We start from the raw sequence: 22,478 nt of genomic DNA, 5'->3' as shown, positions 1-22,478 counted from the left end.
ATTTTACAAAATAACATTGCATTCAAACCAGTGCAAGTAGAAAGTGTGTTTAGGCTGTATAACTCCAAACAGGTTAGAAAGAGAAATAATGAGGCCATTCTTTTCGCCTGTCCACAGCAGCAACACAATTAGGCACATGCTGGAGACGGGTAGCATAAACATTTCTTAATGCAGATCATAAACACTTCTTAATGCATTTCTTAATGCAGGGGCTGTAATCCTAAACTCACCTCTCCTTTAACAAAGTTATTCTGTTTTGATGTTGGCCTAGATTAAAATGTCCCATGAAGTTAGCAGCTACACTATGGTTCTGGTAGCAATGGATGTTATGGACAAGATCTAGAAGGCACAATGAATTTTAAAACTACCTTTCAACAAGGTTTTGCATTTTCAGCCTAATACATGATTCTCCAGCTACAGACTTTTCAACTAACTTGGAAAAGTGATGTTGAGAGAGAAGACTGAACACATGGTGGGTGGCAGTGATGACAGGCCACGTGGTGACATCACTGATTCACCTGAATCTGAGTCTGACCCATCTTGACTTCTTTACTAATAGTCACAGGAGAAGAAGTTCCCCTCTATGTGACAGTGACAAGCAGGGTGGTGCTTCTCAAACTTTAATGCACGCATGAATCACATAGGGATACAGTTCACATGTCGATTCTGATTCAGCAAGTCTCGGGGGGCCCGTGACTCTGCATTTCTAACATCTGACCTTATGCTAAGTCTCCTGGTTGAAGGACCATACTTTGAACAGCAAGTAGGTAGAAGATGGTGGATAACTTAATGAATGGCTGCACACACCAACCAGCCTGGGCGTGATAGTGACACACGTGCACCATTCCAGAGGGAATGGAAACAAGGACCTTCTAGAAATGAAGATCAGAGAAGGCTCAGTTGACTTTATAACAAGCATTCTACTCAGGGTCTCTTGTCAGAAACGTCAGATTAACCAACCCAAAGAACACACTTCCCTTTCTAAATCTGTAAAGCAATAACTCCTGAAAAGTTTCTAGTTAAAAGGATGGAAAATGAGTGACTACACATAATCATGGGTTCTAGAGACAGGGAGTCCAAGTCTGATTCCCAGCTCTGCCACTCATTCATTAGCTGTGACTTTGGGAAAGTCACCTTCTCTTGCTAAACCTCAGGTTCCACAGTTGGAAAGTGGGGCTAATACTTATAGGACTGTTGCAAAGATCAAAGAAAAAACACATGTAGAGCACTTCATGCTATGCATGGCCCATACTAGCTAATACATTGCAGCTTTTATTTTTTAACTAGGAAATTAGCTAGCCAAGAATCATGGAGAAATTGCTCAGTAAGCTTTGAGATGTTTCTAGGGAAAAGAAAGTGAAAGAGAGAAGAGGAGGAGGACAAGGAGACACAATCACAGTTCTCAAGAAAGTTCCAAAATATATGTGGAAAGGCAAATGCATACGCATGTGGAATGATTTAATATTTCCACAGTTACAGGCCAGGAAGCATCGCAGGTAGAGTTATACAGAACACACAAGCCATTTGGAGAAAGCATATGTTTTAAATGATATCACTTGAGACAGGAAAACTGGAGGAGTCCCTAGACAAAGCCAGGGCTGTAAAACCTTTCAAAAAATGTTTCACATCTTTAGTAAGATATTGACAAGAGCTGCTGTCATATGGAAACTATTTTTTAGAAACACCTGGCAGGACTAATTTGGAGGATTGATTTTTTTTCACATGAATTTATTAACACACAATAGAATACAAGGTGTGTCTGAGATGCAAGCTTGGTCAGAGGTTAAATCACTAAAGATAAATGATAGTAACTCTCATATTATTTCTTGTTATGGCTTGGATGAGCCACCATTCGCAAATAACCCAAAGAAATTCTTGTAAAGCTCATGATAATAGGAAGGCTCTCTGTTTTGATATGTGTGCGTGCTCACTCACTCAGTGTGTTGGACTCTTTGTGGCCCCATGGACTGTAGCCTGCCAGGCTTCTCTGCCTATGGGATTCTCCAGGCAAGAATCCTGGAGTGGGTTGCCATTCCCTTCTCCAGAGGATCTTCCCGACCCAGAGACTGAACCCATGTCTCTTGAGTTTCCTCTATTGGCAGGCAGATTCTTTACCACTGAGTCACCTGGGAAGCCCTAAGACATTCATATCTGTTAATTTTGTCCCTCTGACATTATAAATTCAATAATATCTTGTTTTGATATTTTTCTCTTAAAGGCAACTCTATGAAAGAAAAATAAGAAAAGCTTCTTATTTTCTCCATTATTTATTTTATGATTAAACTTGACCATCTTCCTGGTTACACAGGCCAGTCTGCTTTCTGAAACAGAGACAGACTCAAGGATTTTGAGGAAGATGGAAATAGAAGTCTTCAGGGAATGAGCCTGACCGACTGATGATTCTGATGGCTGTAACTCAGTCTGTAGATACACATGATCATTCTTCCTTGGAGAAAGTAGCATGAGAAGAAATCACACTTCCAGTTGACTCTCAATTTGATTCCATCTACTAGTTGGGACCATTCAACTCTATTTCAAGTAAACTTTTCAGATTAGTGGTTTAAAGTCATTGGTTTAGTTTTCTTAAGGAAAATGCTAATTTCCTCTTAAAAATACTTTCACTACCTCTTCTCTCTCTTTCTGTTTATGGTCCTATCCCTAGCTTCTCTCTAGTCTTTCTTCATTTGGCAATTGCCTAAAGCTTCACTTGGCTGTTCAATAGGCACCACCAACTTAGTTAAGTTCAACCAACATGTACTGGCTGGGTAGTGAACTGGCACAGATGATCTTGAGGTCCCTGCACTCAAAGAACTGATTAAAAAAAAAAAAACAGATACAAAAGTAGGTCGTTTCAAAACAATACATAACTCCAAGTTAGAGTTACACCCAGGAAGTGATGGGTGGCATGGAGGTGGGCATCTGTCTTTAGAAGGATGAAGTTTAGTGGAAGAGATGCCATCTGAACTTAATCCTGAACTCTGAGGTTAGGGTCACACCTTATTCATCTCTGCCTGGCAGGTGGAAGGGGGATTAATAAATGTTTGATGAGTGAAAAATTTGCTTTTGTGGCTGAGCCTCCATAAACTGCCAATAATGAGGCAACTTACCACAATTTACTATGCTCTTTCTTACTCTCTCTTTGGTCAAAATTTTATCACTCAACTATATAAATAAACTATATGAATAATCAAATGAATGCAATTCACTGTATTTCCCTAAGCTCAGTGTCACAGTGTTTTACATCAAATAGAAAAATAAAAACAATTTAATATTTACAGGTCTGAAAAAAAAAACTCTTGATATACATGGGAACAATAGTTTTTTGTGACTCAAAGCTCCCACTGTCAAAGCTTTGAGCCACTGACAGTGACTCAAAGCTTCACTGTCCAAAGACTGTTTCCTATGTTGCTGGCCTGTGTGGATGCTGCATAAATTCTCATAAATCCTATTTACTTAATCCCCATAAGAATCCTAAAATCAGGGAATACTATCATTGCCATCTTATGGATAGAGAACTTGAAGTTGAGAAGAATTGAGTAATTCACCTAAATCTGTACAGCTAGAAAGAGATGGAGCTGGCATTTGAACTAAGAGGCCATGCTCTAACAGGCTACCCTGTGTTACTCCATTTCTGTAGGTCAGCAGTTTGCTTTCTACATGTTTGTGGGGAGCACTGCATGATTTTGATTTATTTTTCCACCAGCATTTGCTCTAATCAGAGACAGGACCCATGAAAGAAGAGGTGCTTTTCTTCCTGGACTTGCAGGGTATGTAGGAATGCTCTTCCTAATAGCTCGGGTATGTTTCTATGTGCCCAGCTTGATGCTCTTTTCCCAACACAAACTCTCTGTTTCTGTCTACTTCTGTCTCTACCCAAACTTTCCTAGAGGACAACCCAGTGCCAGAGTGCATCACAAGCTTGATGTAAGAGTACACGTAGAAAGACCTCGGACACCTGGAGTCATCTTATTTCTAATCTCTCTATTAAGAGGCCTGAGAATCAGTGTGGTGGAGGAGACAGAGTGAATGCGGTTCAGGCCTCTGTCTTCATTAACAGCAAATTGTTTAATCTATCACAGTCTCCATAATTTGCAACCTTTCAAAGCAAATGATGTTGTATTTTCATTGCTGTACCCTCTAGCACACTGCAGAGAGCTCAGAAACAGCTGACCTGCAGCTCAGAGTTCCAAGTCAGTGCTGTTCACTAGAACTTTCTGCAGAGATGGAAATGTTCATTATTTGTGCTGTCAGAGGTGCATACTGAGCACTTGAAAGTTGGCTAGAGGGACTAAGAAGCTGATTTTTAAATTTTACTTAATTTTAATTGATTTAAATTTAAGTGAAGAATTGACACTTTTGAATCGTGGTGTTGGAGAAGACTCTTGAGAGTCTTTTGGACTGCAAGGAAATCCAACCAGTCAATCCTAAAGGAAATCAGTCCGGAATATTCATTGGAAGGACTGAGGCTGAAGTTCCAATACTTTGGTCACCTGATGCAAAGAGCTGACTCATTAGAAAAGACCCTGATGCTGGGAAAGATTGAAAGCAAAAGGAGAAGTGGGCGGAAGAGGAAGAGATGGTTAGATAGCATTCCCGACTCAATGGACATGAATCTGAGCAAACTCCGGGAGACAGTGAAGGACAGGGGAGCCTGATATGCTGCAGTCCATGGGGTCACAAAGAGTCAGACATGATTTAGCGACTAAATAATAAAGCCACAAAGGGCTAGTGGCTATGTACTGGACGGCACCTTGCTTGACTATAAAGTCAGGAAAATAATTCACAATCTGTTTCTCTTATAGGGCTGTGGTAAGGAATAAATGAAATGATGGAACTATAAGGCAGTATCATGTGATGAAATCAGATAACCTGGTTTAAATATTAATACCAGCTCCAGCCCTGGCTATCTTAACTTTTGGTAAGTCTAATCAACCTCCTCGAGCATCAGTTCCCTCATCTCAAAAGTGGGTTTAGTAATAACTATCTTTTATACAATGGTCAAGTGGATTAAATAAGATAATAGACATAAATTGCTCAGCACATTGCTTGGCACACAGTAAACCCTCAACAAATGGTAAGTTTTGTTTTGCTTGTTTTGAAATTGAGAGTACTCTGGAAAGCATAGAATTCTATGTATGGGGGCAAGATATGATTATTAGCAGGAAATGACATGGTCCATAACGGCTCCCCTGAGCTGAGCCTTCTCTGGAGGGGACACGGCTGTGCTGGACTCTTCCCCTTTCACAGCCTTTGTGGTCATATACCAGAGAGCCCATGAATATATGATGCTTCAGATGTATCCCTGAAAGATTTCTCAGCTCCTGGAACTAGCCTGGGCTCCCCTGGGTGACAGGATGCTGTCCCTGTCCCGCGTTGGGGGCTGGGATGAGGTCAGCTTCGTAGGTCTCCTGCCTCCTGACACTGATAGTTTTCCTTGGAGACTCTGCAGCTGAAACAGGCTTTGTCTGGACAAGCAGCGGCTGGTCTGGCTAGCATAGCAGCAAACATCCTTGATTGTTTCTCTCCATGTTGGCTGCTAATCCCCTTTTCTGTTTATCCCCTCAGGAGCCCAGGCTTTAGGCGTGGGCTCTAGACTCTGGGGCCTGGGGAGAGAAAAAGCAGATGTTCCCAGGACTGTCATTGCCATGGGCACCGGCCATGTTTGCAGTAGTGTTATTGATATGGTCCTGAGATGGCACGAGCTTCAGGCTGTCAAGGACAGCCCCCTGGCTCTAGTTACTGAAGCTGTCACCAGCACTTTATAGTTCCCTGCCGGCTGCCAGCCTGGGAGAATTCAAATCGCTGGAAAGAAGCACCTCTTTCCTTCCAGCCTGGTGCCAGAGCAAGAGAGCGTTTTTGCAGCGTCTGGGAATCTATCCCAATTCTCACGGCTTTATGGTCCCAGCCTTACCCTGAGACCATGGTACAGATCTGTTCTGCAGGAGGGAAGAGGAGGGAAAGAGGGCTTGGGTTGCTCTTTAGCAAATGTTTGATGAGGGAGAAGCAATAGCAAGTGCTGATAGTTGGGAAGAGAGCCTGGAAGCCAATCGTTTTGCACCTTATCATACACTGACTTGTTTGTTTATTGGCCACCTTTGCCAACAGAATGTAAGCGCCATGAGGGCAGGGATTTTTGTCTACTTTGTCCATCACTCTATCCCTGACTCTATCCCTGAATCATGGCACATTGACACTCTTGAATGAGTATATGCTGAGTGAATGAATGGCTGGCTCCTTATTGATGAATCTTTTTTTCTTAAAATTGAAGTATATAAGTCAGACAGAGAAAGACAAATATCATATACTACTTATATGTGGAAACTTAAAAAATGACACCAATGAATTTATTTATAAAACAGAAACAGACTCATAGACTTAGAAAACAAATGTATGATTATCAAAGGAGAAAGGAGGTGGGAGGGATAGATAAATGAGGATAAATGAGGGAGGGAGGGATAAATGAGGATGTTGGGATTAACATATATACACTATTGTACACAAAATAATCAACAAGTATATCAAAAGGGACTATACTCAATACTCTGTAATAATCTATATGGGAAAGAATCTGTAAAAGAATAGACACATGTATATGTATAACAACCACTTTGCTGTCCATATGAAAGTAGCACAGTGTTATAAATCAACTATACTCCAATATAGAATAAAAATTTAAAAACTGAAGTATAGTTGATTTACTATGTTTTAGGTGTACAGCAAAGAAATTCAGTTTTTTATATATATACATGTATATGTATACATATATATATATATGTATTTCACATTCTTTTCCATTATAGGTTATTGCAAGGGACTGAATATAGCTCACTATGTTATACAATAAGTCCCTGTTGTACATCTATTTTATATATAATAGTGTGTATCTGTTGATCTCAAGTTCCTAATTTATCTCTCCTCTATCTTTCCCCTTTGGTAACCTTAAGTTTGTTTTCTATATCTGTGAGTCTATTTCTAATGTATCTTATAAACTGAACATATAACCAGAAGCCCCTGACTACAAATCTACTTGTAAAAGAATCAGAACACATTAAATCACTGACTGAATGATGTACCATAACTTTCCTCCTTTGTTCCTTGTTCTGTCCTCCTTTTTCCTCCTTCACTTGTTCACTTTTTCATTCATCTAACATCCAGTGAACACATGGATAGCCTGATAAACTCAACCAGCGAGTTTACTCAACGAGTGTATTTGAAAAAAAACAGGACCTCTCTACTGTGTAAAAGATGAAGGTTTATTGGTGCTTGGGAAATTTGTTGAAAGATGGGATTAAAACTAGAGATACAAGCTGAACTAGGTGGTTTATAGCCATGTTCTGAAGATTCCCCAAGGGATGAAAATGTCAGAAGGGAAGAAATAGTCTTACTCTGATATTTTTATAGTAGGAATATTTACTGTACTAAGTCACAGACTCAAAAACACCCAATACAAATCTATTCTATTCAAAAGACAAATTAATTCTTCTTGAATATGAAGAATATGATGTCAGCTGGTTCAGGGTCTGGGGTGACCAAAATAGAGACTATTGGTCCAAAACAGGAGTCAGCAAACTATGGCCCATGGACTAAGTCTGGCCCACAACCTGTTTTTACAAATACATTTTATTGGAAGGCAGTCATGCTCATCTGTTTACAAATTATCTCTGGTTGCATTCATGACAGCACAGCTGAACACTTTTGATAGTGACCGTATGGCCTGCAAAGCTGAGAACATTTATTTACTATCTGGCTCTTCACAGAAAAAGTTTCCTGATCTCTGGTCTAAAGGAAAGATGCTCTGATGCCCAATGAGAGCCTCTAAAAGAAAACACTCCTCACACTGAGCCAAGTTCATGGATGTTTATACACCTGCTCTCCCTATCAACAAAAAGTAGCCAACAGTTCATCCCATAACGTCATCAACCCCCAATATGTAACTGCTTTCTGTAACTCTTGCTGCAATATGGCCACGAAGTTAATGATCTGACATCACTTTCCATAAACTAAATTGTTGACAGATAAAAGTATCCTCCCTTCAGGCTTCCTACTGCACTACCCTTTCACTCTCCCAAGGCAGGGTTGTACAATACAACCACACTGCCTCAAGTGTACTCTGAGGTTTTGACTTGGCATTCAGCCGCCTTAAAACTGAGTATTTCTTCACCTGTGCTTGCTTTGTGGTTATAGGTCTCCGAATGCCCATAACCATGATGAAACTTGTCCTTTTTCTGCCTTCGCATTTCACATGCAGGTTGTTTATGATGTGGAGTTACATAATTCTTGGTTTCCCAATAAAGAAATCAGCAGGCAGTGTGCCTTTATTGTTTTTAAAGTTACCTGCCTGTGTAAAAATTTGGAGCCAGGTGTCCCTCACTGAGTTCATCAGACCCAAGTGTCCAGACCTCCTAGACCTTCCTTAAAACCCAGCCTTGACTTTTAAAAATTTTAAATAAATATTTTCAAAGAAGGGCTGAAGCTTTTGGCCATTCTCTCTACTGCAATGCAGAAACTGAAAAACGGGATCCTCCTTCACTGTTCTGGTGATAAAGCTTTGTTTGGAAAGAAAATAATTTAAAAAGCAGTTTTCAGATACTCATTTAATAAAATCCTCCCAATCTAATAGAGTTCTTTTCACCCTTCTACAAATGAGAAGATGGACACTCAGAGAGTTCCAATAACTTATCCCAAGGACACACAACTATTGAGATGCACAGGCAGGATTCAAACTCATGCTCTTTCCATTCTGCTGTTATTCTTCCCAACAAAAGTGCAGGAATGAGGACCACAGAGCTCTCGGTGATTACTATCTAGAGACAGAGTTGACATTCTGTACTCAGAAGTTTAGAGAATTCTATTATAAGTGGAAGCTGGCTTTCATGATCTTAAACATTGTGCAAAGAACAATTACTTTGGGTGTCATTTCAAATGGAAATAGAGTTGGTGAGCATTTGGAACTTTGTGTGAGAACAGAGAGGAACAAATAAGTTTTGTTTTCACTGGAGAACCATGTATAGGAAGAAGCCAAATGTGGATGACAAGGTGTGATCAAAGTTAGCTTTAAGTTATGGAGAGTTGGTTAAAAGGTAATGGATCTCATCACTTTGCCAACAAAGGTCCCTATAGTGAAAGCTATGGTTTTTTCCAGTAGTCATGTACAGATGTGAGAGTTAAACCATAAAGAAGGCTGAGTGCCAAAGAATTGATGCTTTTGAATTGTGATGCTGGAGAAGACTCTTGAGAGTTCCTTAGACAGCAAGGATATCAAACCAGTCCATCCTAAAGGAAATCAATCCTGAATATTCATTGGAAAGACTGATGCTGAAGCTTAAGCTCCAAGATTTTGGCCACCTGATGCAGGGAGACAACTTACTGGAAAAGACACTAATGCTGGGAAAGATTGAGGGCAGGAGGAAAAGGGGGCAACAGAGGATGAGATGGCTGGATGGCATAATTGACTCAATGGACATGAGTTTGAGCAAACTCTGGGAGATCATGAAGGACAGGGAAGCCTGCCTTGCTGTAGTCCATGAGGTTGCAAAGAATCGGACACAACTTAGTGACTGAACAACAACAATGGATCTCACCCAAAACTGGGTGCTGCTGCTGCTGCTGCTAAGTCACTTCAGTCGTATCTGACTCTGTGTGACCCCATAGACGGCAGCCCACCAGGCTCCTCCATCATGGGATTTTCCAGGCAAGAACACTGGAGTGGGTTGCCATTTCCTTCTCCCAAACTGGGTGCTACCTGCTTTATAATCTAAAGCCTCCTACCCTTTGGCTCTCTTGCCTTTTTCTTTTTCATCTCTTTGCTTCTCCCATCCATTCACACTGCTGACTAAAGGCCAAGCTTTAAGTGAGATCTGGAAGATAAAAGGACAATATGACATATATCCTGCTCTCCAGAAGCTTAAGTTTAAGGCTTTCATATTCAGATATTCTCCCCATTTTTCCACCTGTGGGGACAGAGAATGCAGGGGATACCACTGAAATACAACCCAAGGTATTTCTAGCGTCCCAAACATGATGACATATACCTCAAATTTTGCCCCTACAATTTGAAGTTCTGTCCTAGGAACTGCCCACCAGACATCTCCTTCTGCCTTGCCATTACCCTTTCTTATCTTCTCAGTCCCTAAAACCATGACTCCAAGTTCAGCTTCTTTTGATCCCGGGGATACAGTCTAAGGGAAAGGTGGGGAACAATCGACTTACTTTAGCTTCTCAAGCAAACCAAAGGCAAGGAGAATACACGTAAATAAAATATTGCTGTAGCCAAACTTATCCTCTCTCCCTTCAAATGCTGCTGCTGCTGCTGCTGCTAAGTCGCTTCAGTTGTGTCCAACTCTGTGCGACCCCATAGATGGCAGCCCACCAGGCTCCTCTGTCCATGGGATTCTCCAGGCAAGAACACTGGAGTGGGTTGCCATTTCTCCTCTAATGCATGAAAGTGAAAAGTCAAAGTGAAGTTGCTCAGTCGTGTCCGACTCCTAGTGAACGCATGGACTGCAGCCTACCAGGCTCCCCCTTCAAATGACTCACTTTCATTTAGGAATCGCAAAGAAATGGGGCTCGATGGAGATAGGATGACATCACAAACATCCAGTTTCGTTCTAGTAATAACTCAGAATATTTCATTAATCCATAAAAGCTTTAAATTTTGTTAGTTTTTTTTTAATGACACCCATAGAATGTATAGCACCAATACTGAATCCTAATGTAAATTATGAACTTTGAGTGATAAGGATGTATCAATGTAGGTTCATCAAGTGTAACAAATGGACCCTCCAGTGGGGGATGTAGACAGCGGGAGAAGCTGCATGTGATGGGCTGTGAATCCGAAACTTAAAAGTAAAGTCTATTTTTAAAACAATGATATATATTCATAATCTCACTGGGAAAACTTGTCAAAACTGTGGAAAAGTACAAAGAAGCAGGCAGAAATCACCTAGCATCGTTCTGTCCCTAATGTCAGATGAGTAGGTTGAATGATTTAGTGACCATCTCTCAAAGGCTCTTCTCTAGCCATACCTGTATGTGCACAGATTTCCATAAATAGAGATGCATGTGTATGCATGTGTAGATGTGAATGTACATATATATGTGGGTTTCACCTGGCATGTTTTTGTCTCAATTAATACTGATTTTCTTAATTTTTAATAGCTGCATGGTGTTGCTGATATGAAATGTGTCATAATTTACCTAGCCAGTCTCTTCTTTGATAATTATTTTGGATTTTTTTTTTTGCTTATATAAATAATGATGCAGTGAACATTCCTGAATGCACATCCTTTGCCTATTATGATCTTTTTCGAATGCATGTATCTTTCCAGTCCATACCATATCTTGGGGGAGGTTATGAGTTACATACACTTCACCCGCATTGTGTGGATAGTTCTTTATACAAAGTAAACTTCTAGACAGAGAACACTGAAGAATTCTAGGTATAACCTTTCTGTTAGAAAAAAAGAGGAAGAAGGTTTGACTATGAAAACACATACATAATTGGTGCCTGTAGCTCAGAGCTTCACACATGGTATATGGCCAGTAAGTAACAGCTGCTAATAGGATCATTGTTGTTTCTTTTGTTTTGGTCCAGTTTCTTTGCTGAAAAAGATCTGAGCATGGCACATGGGGGCCTGAACCACAGAAGATGAACTGTATTTTATTCCCTACAAGTTTCTGACTCTGGCTGTAATCACGTGTGAATTTCAGAAACCAATGTTCAAGCCAAGAATGCAGTTCATACAACCACCCTGTTCACTCAGTGAGCAGCAACATGGAGGCCCCATACTCAACGGTGGGCATAATAATGGTCAGACGTCCTTTCTCTTATGTAATAAAGAAGCGAGTACAACTTTTCTGGGGTTTTTATATATCATTATATGTGTTCTGACTTTCCTATTCAAAGGAAACAATAGGAAGGCATGTTGGACTTTTATAAATATTATTCCCTGATTCCAAGAACTGATTCTATCAGTCTTAGAGCTCAAGGTCAGCCCCAGATTGGTCCCAGAGATTTCAACAAAAGCCTCTTAGTACTGTCTGCTTTATCCTCTTCAATTATGACACAGTTGTAAAAAAAAAAAAAAAAAATTCCCCAAACAAACAAACACCTAACACCAAACTGCTTCTGCCTACATCTGCCACACTTTTTATAAGACAGTGTGTGGCTCCTGGCTGTGCTGATTTTGAACATCACCTTCAGGAAAATTTTTTGCTATAGGTCAAGGCTCAGATTTACAGCTCTGTTTTTTGCTCTGAGGTGAGATGGAAGCAAAATCAATGAGGTTAGCTTTGGGGCCACTAGAAGTAAGTAACATGAGCCAATTATCAGTGACCTGGGATCTGTGAAGTAGGGAAAACAGGTCCAATGAAAACAGGGAAATCAAGAAGGCACTCTATCTCTCATTACTGTCTATGACAGAATTCATTTAAAAATAAGTAATCATGTTTTATTGGCACTAGAGAAAGAATGGTGGTGATGGTTTCGTCACTAAGTCATGTTGGACTCTTGTGTGGGTCTCCTGCATGCAGTTAGTTTCTTTACTGACTGAGCTACCAGAGAATCCCAGAGAAAGAGAAAACAGCCTTAAATGTGATAGTGGAAATTTTGAAATATCCAAACAGTTTTGTTCCTTGACCCCTAATTAAAAGCAGTCCACGGTCATGGGACCTCTACCACCTCCTTTGTGAATGGAGGGAGATTTTCTAGATAAAAATCTTGTGTCATCTCAAAGAAATTTAAATAAAAATAATAACCATGACTAGCATTTATTGAGCACCTATTGAATGCCTGGCACTGTACAAGGTCCTTGGCACATGAGTCACTCAATAGTCCCTGAGACCTTACTGTGTGCCAGACATCATTCCAGGGGCTAAGGACACAGCAGTGAACAAGATACCCAAAGTGCCTGCTTTCCTAAAGCTTCTATTCTAGTAAGAGGAGATAATCAACAAGTTCTTAAACAAAACAAACAACAGAATCAATGCTATGCACAGAATTAAAATCCAGTAATGTGACAGAACCATTGTGTAGTCAGAAAAGACCCCATGAAGGAGGTAGATTTAAGCTGAAACTTCAATGAAAAGAAGATTCATCTCAATGAAGGTGAGGGGGCAGAATTTAAACCTCAAGAAAGCTCTAGCAACTCTATTGCAAAGAGGAAGAAAATGAAGCTCAGAGAGGCTATACAACTTCCCTATGGTAGGGCTGGGATTCAATTATTGCTCCCTTGTCTGTAAAGCTGCACTGTGAAGCCCCACTGTGAAGCTTCAGTAGGGGAATAGGAATATCAACCTGAATTGTGTCTATAGAAATATGTAATCCCAAGTTCCCAAGAGCTACTCTTAAACATTAGTCACACTCCATCCATTTATCAGAAGAGTTATTTTACCAAATAGGTAGCATTTATGCCTGCAGTTGTTTTAACAGTTATACGAGTCTAAGAATTCTTGGGGAACTTGCTAAATGGAAGACTCCTGGGTCCCACTTCTAGGTAGCCATTGATTCAGCAGAGTCAGGGTGAGGCCTGGGAAACTGTTTATTTTTAACATGCATCTTGGTTCAACTTTAAGAATGCAGAGAGTGCTTTTCAACTAGGAGTGATTTTTTGTTGTTGCTTTCATGGGACATTTTGCAATAGAATGAGAAAATGTTGGTTGTGACAGCTGGGGTGTGTGTGTGTGCATGCACATGTGTGTCTCTCACAGGGATCTAGTAAGTAGAGGCCAGGTGTGTGTGTGTGTGTATGTGTGTGTGTGTGTGTGTGTGAGTGACAGGGATCTTAGAAAGTAGAGGCCAGGGATGCTGCTCAACATTTTACAGCACAGAGGCCAGCCTCGGCAATGAACTTTCTGGCCCTAAATGTCAATAGTGCTGAGGTTGAGAAACCCTGCCTTGGGATTAACATCTCTTCTTCATCAATCTCCTTTTCTACTCACCTCAAAGAAAACTCCTTAGAACCCTCTTTAGAACTTCCATAGCTCCTCTCATGTTAAAAACGATCTTTCTTGTTGGTTCCTCTGCCCGGTAGAAGAAAACTTAGGCCAGGATCCCTGCTTCATTCATTTTTGAGTCTGGCCTCATCCTCACTCACTCCATGAATGTTTATGCCATTTCAAGCAAAATTCATTTACAATACCGTTGGGACTGACCACAAAATGGTTCTGTGAGTGATAACCACAACTAGTGTTTACAGAAAGAAGGAAGACTCAGGGGCCTAATTTCCAGTCTAAACATCTAATACAAATCTTTCAGGTTTCATTTAAGAAAATGGCTATGTATTTTTTTTTTTTAACATTCGCCAAATATCACAGTTGCTTCCGGACCTGCCTGGGGCTGTGCAGGTGAGTCAGCCATGTGAACATGACGACCACCCATGGTGCTCCACCATCACACGAATAACCTCATTGGCTGTGTCCGCTGTAGTGTCTGGCTACCAGTTGGCAGCTCTGAGCAAACTAACTCAGTCCCTAAGCCAACTCTGAATTCCAGGAAATTAAAATCCAGCAAATAACTCTGTACAGATCTGAGAGGAAACTGAGCAAGGTAACAGTGCCCTCTAAAAATAGCCAGGCAATTACCTTTGAAGATCTTTCAAAAAGATTCACTTAACTGCACAGACTGAAGCAGCAAAGGGCTTATTTGTTTGTTGACAGAAGCTGTCCCTATGTAGTCAGCAGACTTCGAAATGTTGGATACCCAATCAATATTTGGATGCCATGGAGTTACTATGCTACTCAGCTGACCAGACTTAAAAACAAGAGACCAAGAGACTACCTTTGGTGAGGTTTATCTGGCCACATTTTTTTACTCAACTGATCATGTTAGTTTTCCTCACTTTGCTTCTTATTCCAACTTGGGTACTTGGCATGAATATTGTGGTGAAATGCATTCATTGCTCTTTCACTTCACGTGCTGGAGCAATCTATCAGCGCCATCAATTGTGTCAAGACTCCTTTTAAAGGTATTCTACCTCCAGCAAGTTGGTGAATGCAGAAATGATTATATCACAGATTGGTTATGAAGTTCAACCAATTTAGCAATTTTCCTCTTGCGGTTAATTATCCACAGAATGTTTGCTCTTTTTCTTCTTCATCTTTTAATTTTCAGTCTTGGCAATCTGAGCTAAAGTGACTGGAAGTTATGAAAAGTATGAAAATGTGTCTGTTTCAAATAGTTGGCTGAGTTCTTCATCAGCTGGAGGCCCAGCACAGGTGTGAATATTTGTTTATAATCCAAACACAGCAAAGTAAACAGTTTCATTTTGCACCTTTTTTTCCTCCATACAATGATATGAATATTTCCTTTGTGATGGTCAGTGACTTTGTTTAACTTGAAAGAAAGCCTGAATGGAAAGGAAGGGCCGAGAGACTCGTAACTGTTTGTACAAGGGCCTGAAGTGACTGACGGCTCAACTAATCTGGGCGTAGAGCCCTGACATTTTGTCAGCTCCCCTGAGGAGTCAGACGTGCTGTCCACGACACACCTGTCAAGTGCTGATAGAAAAACAACTCTGTCACACAGAGCCTTCAAGGCTACATATGTGACCCTTAACCCTGGAACTCCTTCTGGAGTTTTCCACTGGGTACCAAAAGCTTTTCAATATTTCCAGCTGGACATCTCCGTGAGCTGTAATGGCAGCTCAGCATTCTAGCACTGGTGGGCATTGTTGAGGGAATCCCCCTCTCCCCGGTGTTTTTCTCTCCCTCATGGGAAGGCCCAGTTCTGAAATCTCTTTGGTAGCAAAAGAGAAGAGCTGCTCTCATCATCTAAAACTCAGTCTTTGCCTCCCAGTTGAACCCGTGTGTCTTCCTGAAAGTGGGATATCTTTGAGGCCACTTAAATTCCTGTCTTCATCTCCAAGGTCTGAAACCCTTGAATGGGCCTACAAGACAATAAACTTTTCCATGCCATGGTGTTCAGTGTCTTCCAAGGGCTTGGTCTGGTTTCCCTTCTTGCACAAGAGACAACAAACAGGAGGAAACACAGACGCCCCTGAAGCCAGGGGTTGATGTTAAACAAACTAAGTACTGAATTTAAGACAATTTGCAACTCTTTGCTACTATCCTGATAGCCACCAGTAAAGATTATGGGAAAAGAAAAAGAAAAGATGAAAAAAATGGGAAAAGACCCAATATAGGAGCTATATCCAGGAGAACTGAATTCATAACTGAAGCAATAAATACCCTACAAGTGCACAGATGTATCTTCATTCAGCATAACAAGAAAATAAGACAGCTGACTGAGTCTATTCAGAATAATAATCAGTTTCAAGGAGGAAAACAAAACCACCTTCAAACTACGTCAGTTGAACTCCAAGAGAGATCTTGGAATCCTTGGGTTGGTTACAGCTTTTCTTAACATAAACTAATACAGCCTTGGACCGAGTATCCACAAACCAGCACATCAGCAACAGGCTAGTTTAAGCCAGAATATTTCCGCAGCTTCTTCCAGGGATGGTTTCTTTTTTCTCTGGTTTCCCAGACTGTCAGACTAAAGGACCCAAGCATTTGATGAGCACATTAAAGCTCATACTCATAGTTCCTGTATAGAAATTTCCACCGAAATGAGACAAAAATAACTAAATGAAAGGAAAACCATGGACTGGATCTTTAGACAGTATTAACATCATTTCCCTCATTTTATAGATGAAGAAACTGAGATCCAAAGAAGTGAAGTGCCTGTGCCCCCAGGTTACTAAACTAGTAAATGACAAACTCTCAATGAAAGCATCAATTTCCTTCATTTCTTTAAAGCCTTGGGCACCGCTTATTTCTAAAGCTGAATGTACACATTACTGTAGCTTATAGATACAAATTATTTTATAATGTGTGATTGTTTAGAAACAAACAAGTGGCTCATAATAATTACAGTTCAGGGAAAAATAAACTCTAAAAAATTATTCTCGGGAATTTTTTTGGATGCCATTCATGATAATGTCTCCTTAGGATAGGAATATTAATTCAGCTAGCCTCAGTGCCTGAAGCAGCTGAAGTCACTGTTTAACCAAACACCTGGAATGTCATATTTTTCAGACAGTCTTGTTCCAGGACAACTCTGCTTACAATAAGCTTTGTGACCCATCCAGCTTCCTTGGAAAGTAAGGTTAGCTCCCCCACCCTCTCTGATGCAGCCCAGTCTTAATCTTAAGGCATTTCCCTCAAATTTTCTTTAATTTTTTTTTTTTAATTTTATATTGAAGCATAGTTGATTAACAATGTTGTGTTAGTTTCAGGTATACAGCAAAGTGATTCAGGTATACATATATATTTACCAATTTTTTTTTTCAAATTCTGTTTCCATTTAATTTACTACAGAATAGTGAGCTGAGTTTCCTGCGCTATATAGTAGGTTCTTTTGGCAATCTATTTTAAATACTGCAGTGTGTACATGTCAATCCCAAACTCCCAGTCCATCTCATTTCCTTTTAAAAGACTTGTGTACCATCGGCCTAAGGTAGCTCAGTTTCCTCAGTTGCCAAAGCCCTAGACAGGTCAGCCTAGTTCTTGTCACCCTGTCCAGGGATCTGCTTGGGCTAAAAGTCAACACAACTCTCTTGTAACAGAGCAGTGGTCTCCTACCTTGTCATTCAAAGACTTGAGTCTCAAGATCTGGGAAACTGCAAAGGAGTGGGAAGGATCGAGCTCTGGAAGGAAGGAATGAGAGAAATGTGCAAGGTCAAACAAAATTTTCTGTAGATCTGTTGGTTTCTGAATACTTATTCTGAGATCACATAGTTTATCTTGAGAAAAGCTGTTAAAATGTTGACTGCAAAGGAGGGTGCACAATCTCACTGCTCCCTACACCTGCAGCACAGGCATCACTTGGGAATCTGTTAGGAATGCAGTATCTTGGGCCACAGAGCCACTGAATTACAGTATGAATTTCAACAAGATCCCCAGGCAATTCAGGTGCACAGTAAAGTCTGTGAAGAGCCCTGTGGTGAAGAGATCCATACAAGTCCCTCTTCATTTTTATCTACTTTATTTCTGGCATTCAGAGTCACTGGCTAAGCGGTAAGCCTTTTCCAAACATTTCTTTTTTTTCTCCACCTGCACCTGGCTCATTCTTCACCTCCTCTTTAAGATTCCTTGTCCTGCATGTCCCTCGCCAATCCTCTTCAACTTGAATCCTTAGAATACTCTTTGTTTGACATAATATATCACTTTATATTAGTTTTTTTTTTCCTAGAAATCTCTCACCTCTTAAAAGTCTTCCTTTCAAGTATAGGCCACTCACTCATCCTTCCTTTTCTTTTTTCTGATGGCCCTTTTCGATTCCTTTATTTTTTTAATATAAATTTATTAATTTTAATTGGAGGCTAATTACTTTACAATATTGTAGTGGTTTTGCCATACATTGATATCATCCTTCCTTTCTATAACCTATGACAAAAAGATTTCCCCTAACTTATCATGGATGCTTCTAGATCACATTCATTCTAAAACTTTTCTTTTGAGAATTTTTAAAATATGGCTTAGAGAAGCTTGATAAATTTGTCTGGGTTAAAATTAAGAAGATGGGTCAATCAAAGATAGCAAAAGCAAACAAAAAAACAGAAGTTTTCAGTGCATATATCACTCAGGATTGGTGTCTAGAATATATGATGAAATGCTATATATTAGTAAAAAGGTAAATCATACAATATAAAGAAAATGGGAACAAGATACAATGAGGCAATCCACAGACCAGGAAACATGAACATCACACCAAACATGAGGAGATGCTGAACTCCACTTCTAATTAGGGAAATACATGCCAGAACCTTAGTAAGTACCATTTCACACTCAATTAAGAAGTTAGACAATACCAAGTGGGGATGATAATCTGAAGTAATGGAAACTTAGGCTCCTGGATGGAGTATAAATGTTTATGACCACATCTGAGAACAATTTGGCAGTATCCGAGTCAGTTAAAAAAGCCCTTACTCTAGGACTCAACAGTGTCATTGCTGGGTGAGTCTAGAGCAACTCTCACCCAGATGCACAACAAGGTATATATAAACTGGGGCAAGATTGGAAATGACTAAAATTGGAAACAACTTAATGTTCACCAAAGAGAATGATAAATAAATTTTATATTCATATAGTGAAAAACTGTGCAGTAGTTACATGTGAATGAACCTGAAGTAGGTATATGTATGTGGGTGTGTATGTGTATGAGGGTACATATGTATATATATACCTATATATATATATCTCAACTTGAGTGAATCTCACAATTCAATGTTGAATGAATAAAAGGAAATTATAGAAAAATGTACAGTATCATTTCTGTAAAAGTTTAAAACATGGAAGTCAAAGCTTTAAGGATACATGTAAATTTAGCAAAAACACAAAGAATGATAGGCAATGATAAGACCTATTTAATAGTAGTTACTTTGGTAGGGGCAGGAGTGGGGATGAATCTATGAGGATTTACCTAGGGGGCTACAATGGTGTTGGTATAAAGCTTTATTTCTTAAGCTGACTAATGGATACAAAGGTAATAATTGCATTTTCTTTGTAAACTTGTGAAGGTCTAAAATACTAATCAAGGTGAATTAAAACAAAATAACTTTTCTTTAAGACTATATAACTCAGTCATGTCACCCTCTTCCCACTTTCATTACCACAGTATACTGATGAGCTATCACTCATATCCAGCCTACAGTTTTCCTCTCCATCCTCCCTACCATCAGCTGCATTTCAGCAGCCCTGTTGCTCGTGGTCCTCTTCTGCCCCAGCAATCTTGACTATCACTTGCCCTAGGAACTCACAAGATGGATTTTAGATCTTGTCACCCAGCACATCTCCAACCAACATTTCCTGATTATCTCTTCTGCGACATCTTTCATGCTTTTTCCAAGCCTATCTTCAGTCAAACCTCCTCGTGGGCTCAATGTTCTTGCCCTACTTTATTCCTCAAATCCGCTCCTGAGTTTTTCTCTTTTTCAACAACCCTGGATCAATACGTAGCCAACATCTTAGAGCTTTTGTCACACCCATCTTGCCTAACTCTAACCATCCACTTTTTCTAGTCCTAGATGAGGATGCTGAATAATGCTAACGGAAACCATGTAACAGTCCTGCCCTGCATCATTTCAAACCCATTTCCTTCAGAGAACCTGGCCTCCAGCCTCTGACACCAGTTTTTTTATTCACTCCTAGCTGAAATCATTCCCAGCCTTCAATACCAGCACTGCCTTCCCTTTGCCAGGAATGGAAAGTTAACTGCGTCCTGTACAGCCAGGGAGATGCCTGGGGAGTAGCTTAGGAGAAGTCTTCTCAGACCAGCTCAGGGTCCCCTTCCTCAGTTCAATCAGAAAGGTCTGCTTTAATCATTTAAAATATGTCCTCCGAATAAGATATCATTTAATTAAAAAAGGGCAGGGAGCTGTCCTGCTTTTTAAACCTTCAGCTTTCCATTGCACTGGGTATAAAACACAAACCCCTTAGCCAGGTGTACATGGGACATGATTCCATCTCGGCTCTGACCTGAGCTAGTACTGCTCAGCCCTGGTTTCCCACCCTGCAGGCCTAGGGCCCTTCTGCTCTCACCTCTAGGCCCACATGTGGTTCCACCTGCCCACACACCTGCCCCTTTGTCCTTTGTGTGCCTGACCCCTTACTTTCAAATTCCATTTTAAATGTCACCTCCCCTAGCATTTCTCCTTATTCTCTATCACACTACCTTCTTCATCTCTCTTCTAGCACTTCTCACACCTTTATTCAATTTGGGGTTTACTTCCTCATTTAGTGTCTGTTTCTTCCACCAGTAGACTGTAACTCCCTTGACAGGAAGCATCCTCTTTGTCATTCACATTCAGGGACAGGGCCAAAGCGGGGGTGGGGGTGGGGTTGGGGGTGGGCTTCAGACCCTCTTTAGGTCCTCAGAGAAGAAGCTGCACCTGAGACCACCCCAAATAAGTACGTAATTAAAGGAGAAACCCTGGCTGTGCACCTCTGGCTTCCCAGAAAGGGCCCAAGCCCTCCCCCTTCCAGCCAGATGCCCCCAGGACCTCTGCCACAGAGAAGTCCAGGAGCTGTACCGGAGCCAGCACCTCCCTCGTGGATCCTGTTTCTGTGCATAGGAAGCAGGCAGGAAATATTTTTTTTTTTTAGGAAACATTTTTTGATAAATCAATAAATTTGTGAAAGTTTGAGAAGCACCAGGCTAGGAAAAAAAAAAAAAAACGTCAGCTACCCTAGACTGATAGAAACAAGAAAAGTAGGGAGGTCAACCTTCCCCATCCTCTCCATCACTGGCTACCTACCCATGACAGTCTATTTTAGGACAAAGGACAGAAAAGCCAGACCAGCCTTCTGAACCAGCCTGCCTTTCAGCATCTGTGCTACATAGAATCTTCAGATATGAAGATCGGGAGACTTGTGGAGGTAAGTGTTGAAGGAGTTTAACTGATTTTGTAACAAAATGATTATTTAAGCATCCTTGGTCTATCTTAAAATACGTGGCAAGTCTTTGAAAAGACTGTCATTATATGATGGCTGTCATTATAGTAGGAAGCAACAGCACTATGGGACACAGAACAGAAGTTAGTCACCTCAGATATATGAGACAGGCAGATGTGGTTAGGAGTAAAGGCTGTCAGACTCCTAACTGATAAATCTCAGTTATCCTCCTGTGTGTACCTGGGTTGCCATGGCTGCACCTTTGCTTGGCAAATGTGTTCAAGTACTTTTTCTCCCTAAGCTGCTTTGCCTGTTGTGCTTGTCCACAAGGCTTGAATGGAACACAGAGAGATAGCAAACATGTAGTCTGTGTGGGTGTACTTGTTTTTCTGTGCAAACATGATTGAGTTATTTAGAAGAAAAACACAGCAGGAGTTGATTTCAGGCAAAACACAGGGTAGTACAGTATGGTGGAGAGAAGCCGTGTGAAGGTGGGGGCGAGGTGGCAGATATCAGGGCATGAAGTCATCAATCTGGGTAGGCACAGGGCGGTGAGGTGGAGGTTACAGTAGGAGGGCAGGTGAGCATGACGACTATGTAGCTACTCTTCCTTAATAATCATCATAAACCAGGTACTGTGCCTTTTACATAGAATTGATTGTTACTTTCATAAATGCTATGAGACAGGTTGTTGTTTCTAGTTGCTAAGTCGTGTCCAACTCTTTTGTGACCCCGTGGACTGTAGCCAGCCAGGCTCCTCTGTCCACAGGATTTCCCAGGCAAGAATACTGGAGTGGGTTGCCATTTCCTTCTCCAGGGGATCTTCCCGAGCCAGGGATGGAATCCGTGTCTCCTGCCTTAGCAGGCAGATTCTTTACTATTGAGCTACCTGGGAAGCTCATGAGATAGGTACCTTTTTTAATAACCATTTTTTAAATTGATGTATATTTAATTTACAATACTGTGCTAGCTTCAGGTATACAGCAATGTGATTCTGTTATACATATATACATATAGCTCTTTTATTAATATATGTACTCTCTTATGCATATATACTCTTTTTCAGATTCTTTTCCACTATAGGTTAT

At 40.6% G+C, this 22,478-nt stretch overlaps 1 protein-coding gene across 9 annotated transcripts in view; it reads right to left on the bottom strand.

Moving 5' to 3' along the window:
• The window catches only part of LOC123330927, a 435,096-nt gene that overhangs the window by 175,028 nt on the left and 237,590 nt on the right, over window positions 1–22,478 (bottom strand). For 5 of the 9 annotated variants that reach the window (XM_044933515.2, XM_044933514.2, XM_044933513.2 and 2 more), the window contains one exon: window positions 17,581–17,645. The exons of the other annotated variants lie outside the window; for them this stretch is intronic. In XM_044933515.2, the coding sequence (XP_044789450.2) occupies window positions 17,581–17,645 (65 nt within the window). The remainder of the gene's footprint in view (window positions 1–17,580; window positions 17,646–22,478) is intronic. 9 annotated transcript variants of the gene reach the window in all.

The sequence above is a fragment of the Bubalus bubalis genome, chromosome 21 (genome assembly GCF_019923935.1).
Source record: "Bubalus bubalis isolate 160015118507 breed Murrah chromosome 21, NDDB_SH_1, whole genome shotgun sequence".
NCBI lineage: Eukaryota > Metazoa > Chordata > Mammalia > Artiodactyla > Bovidae > Bubalus > Bubalus bubalis.
The sequence above is the reverse complement of the archived record's forward strand: the minus strand, read 5'-3'. Positions and strand labels throughout refer to the sequence as shown.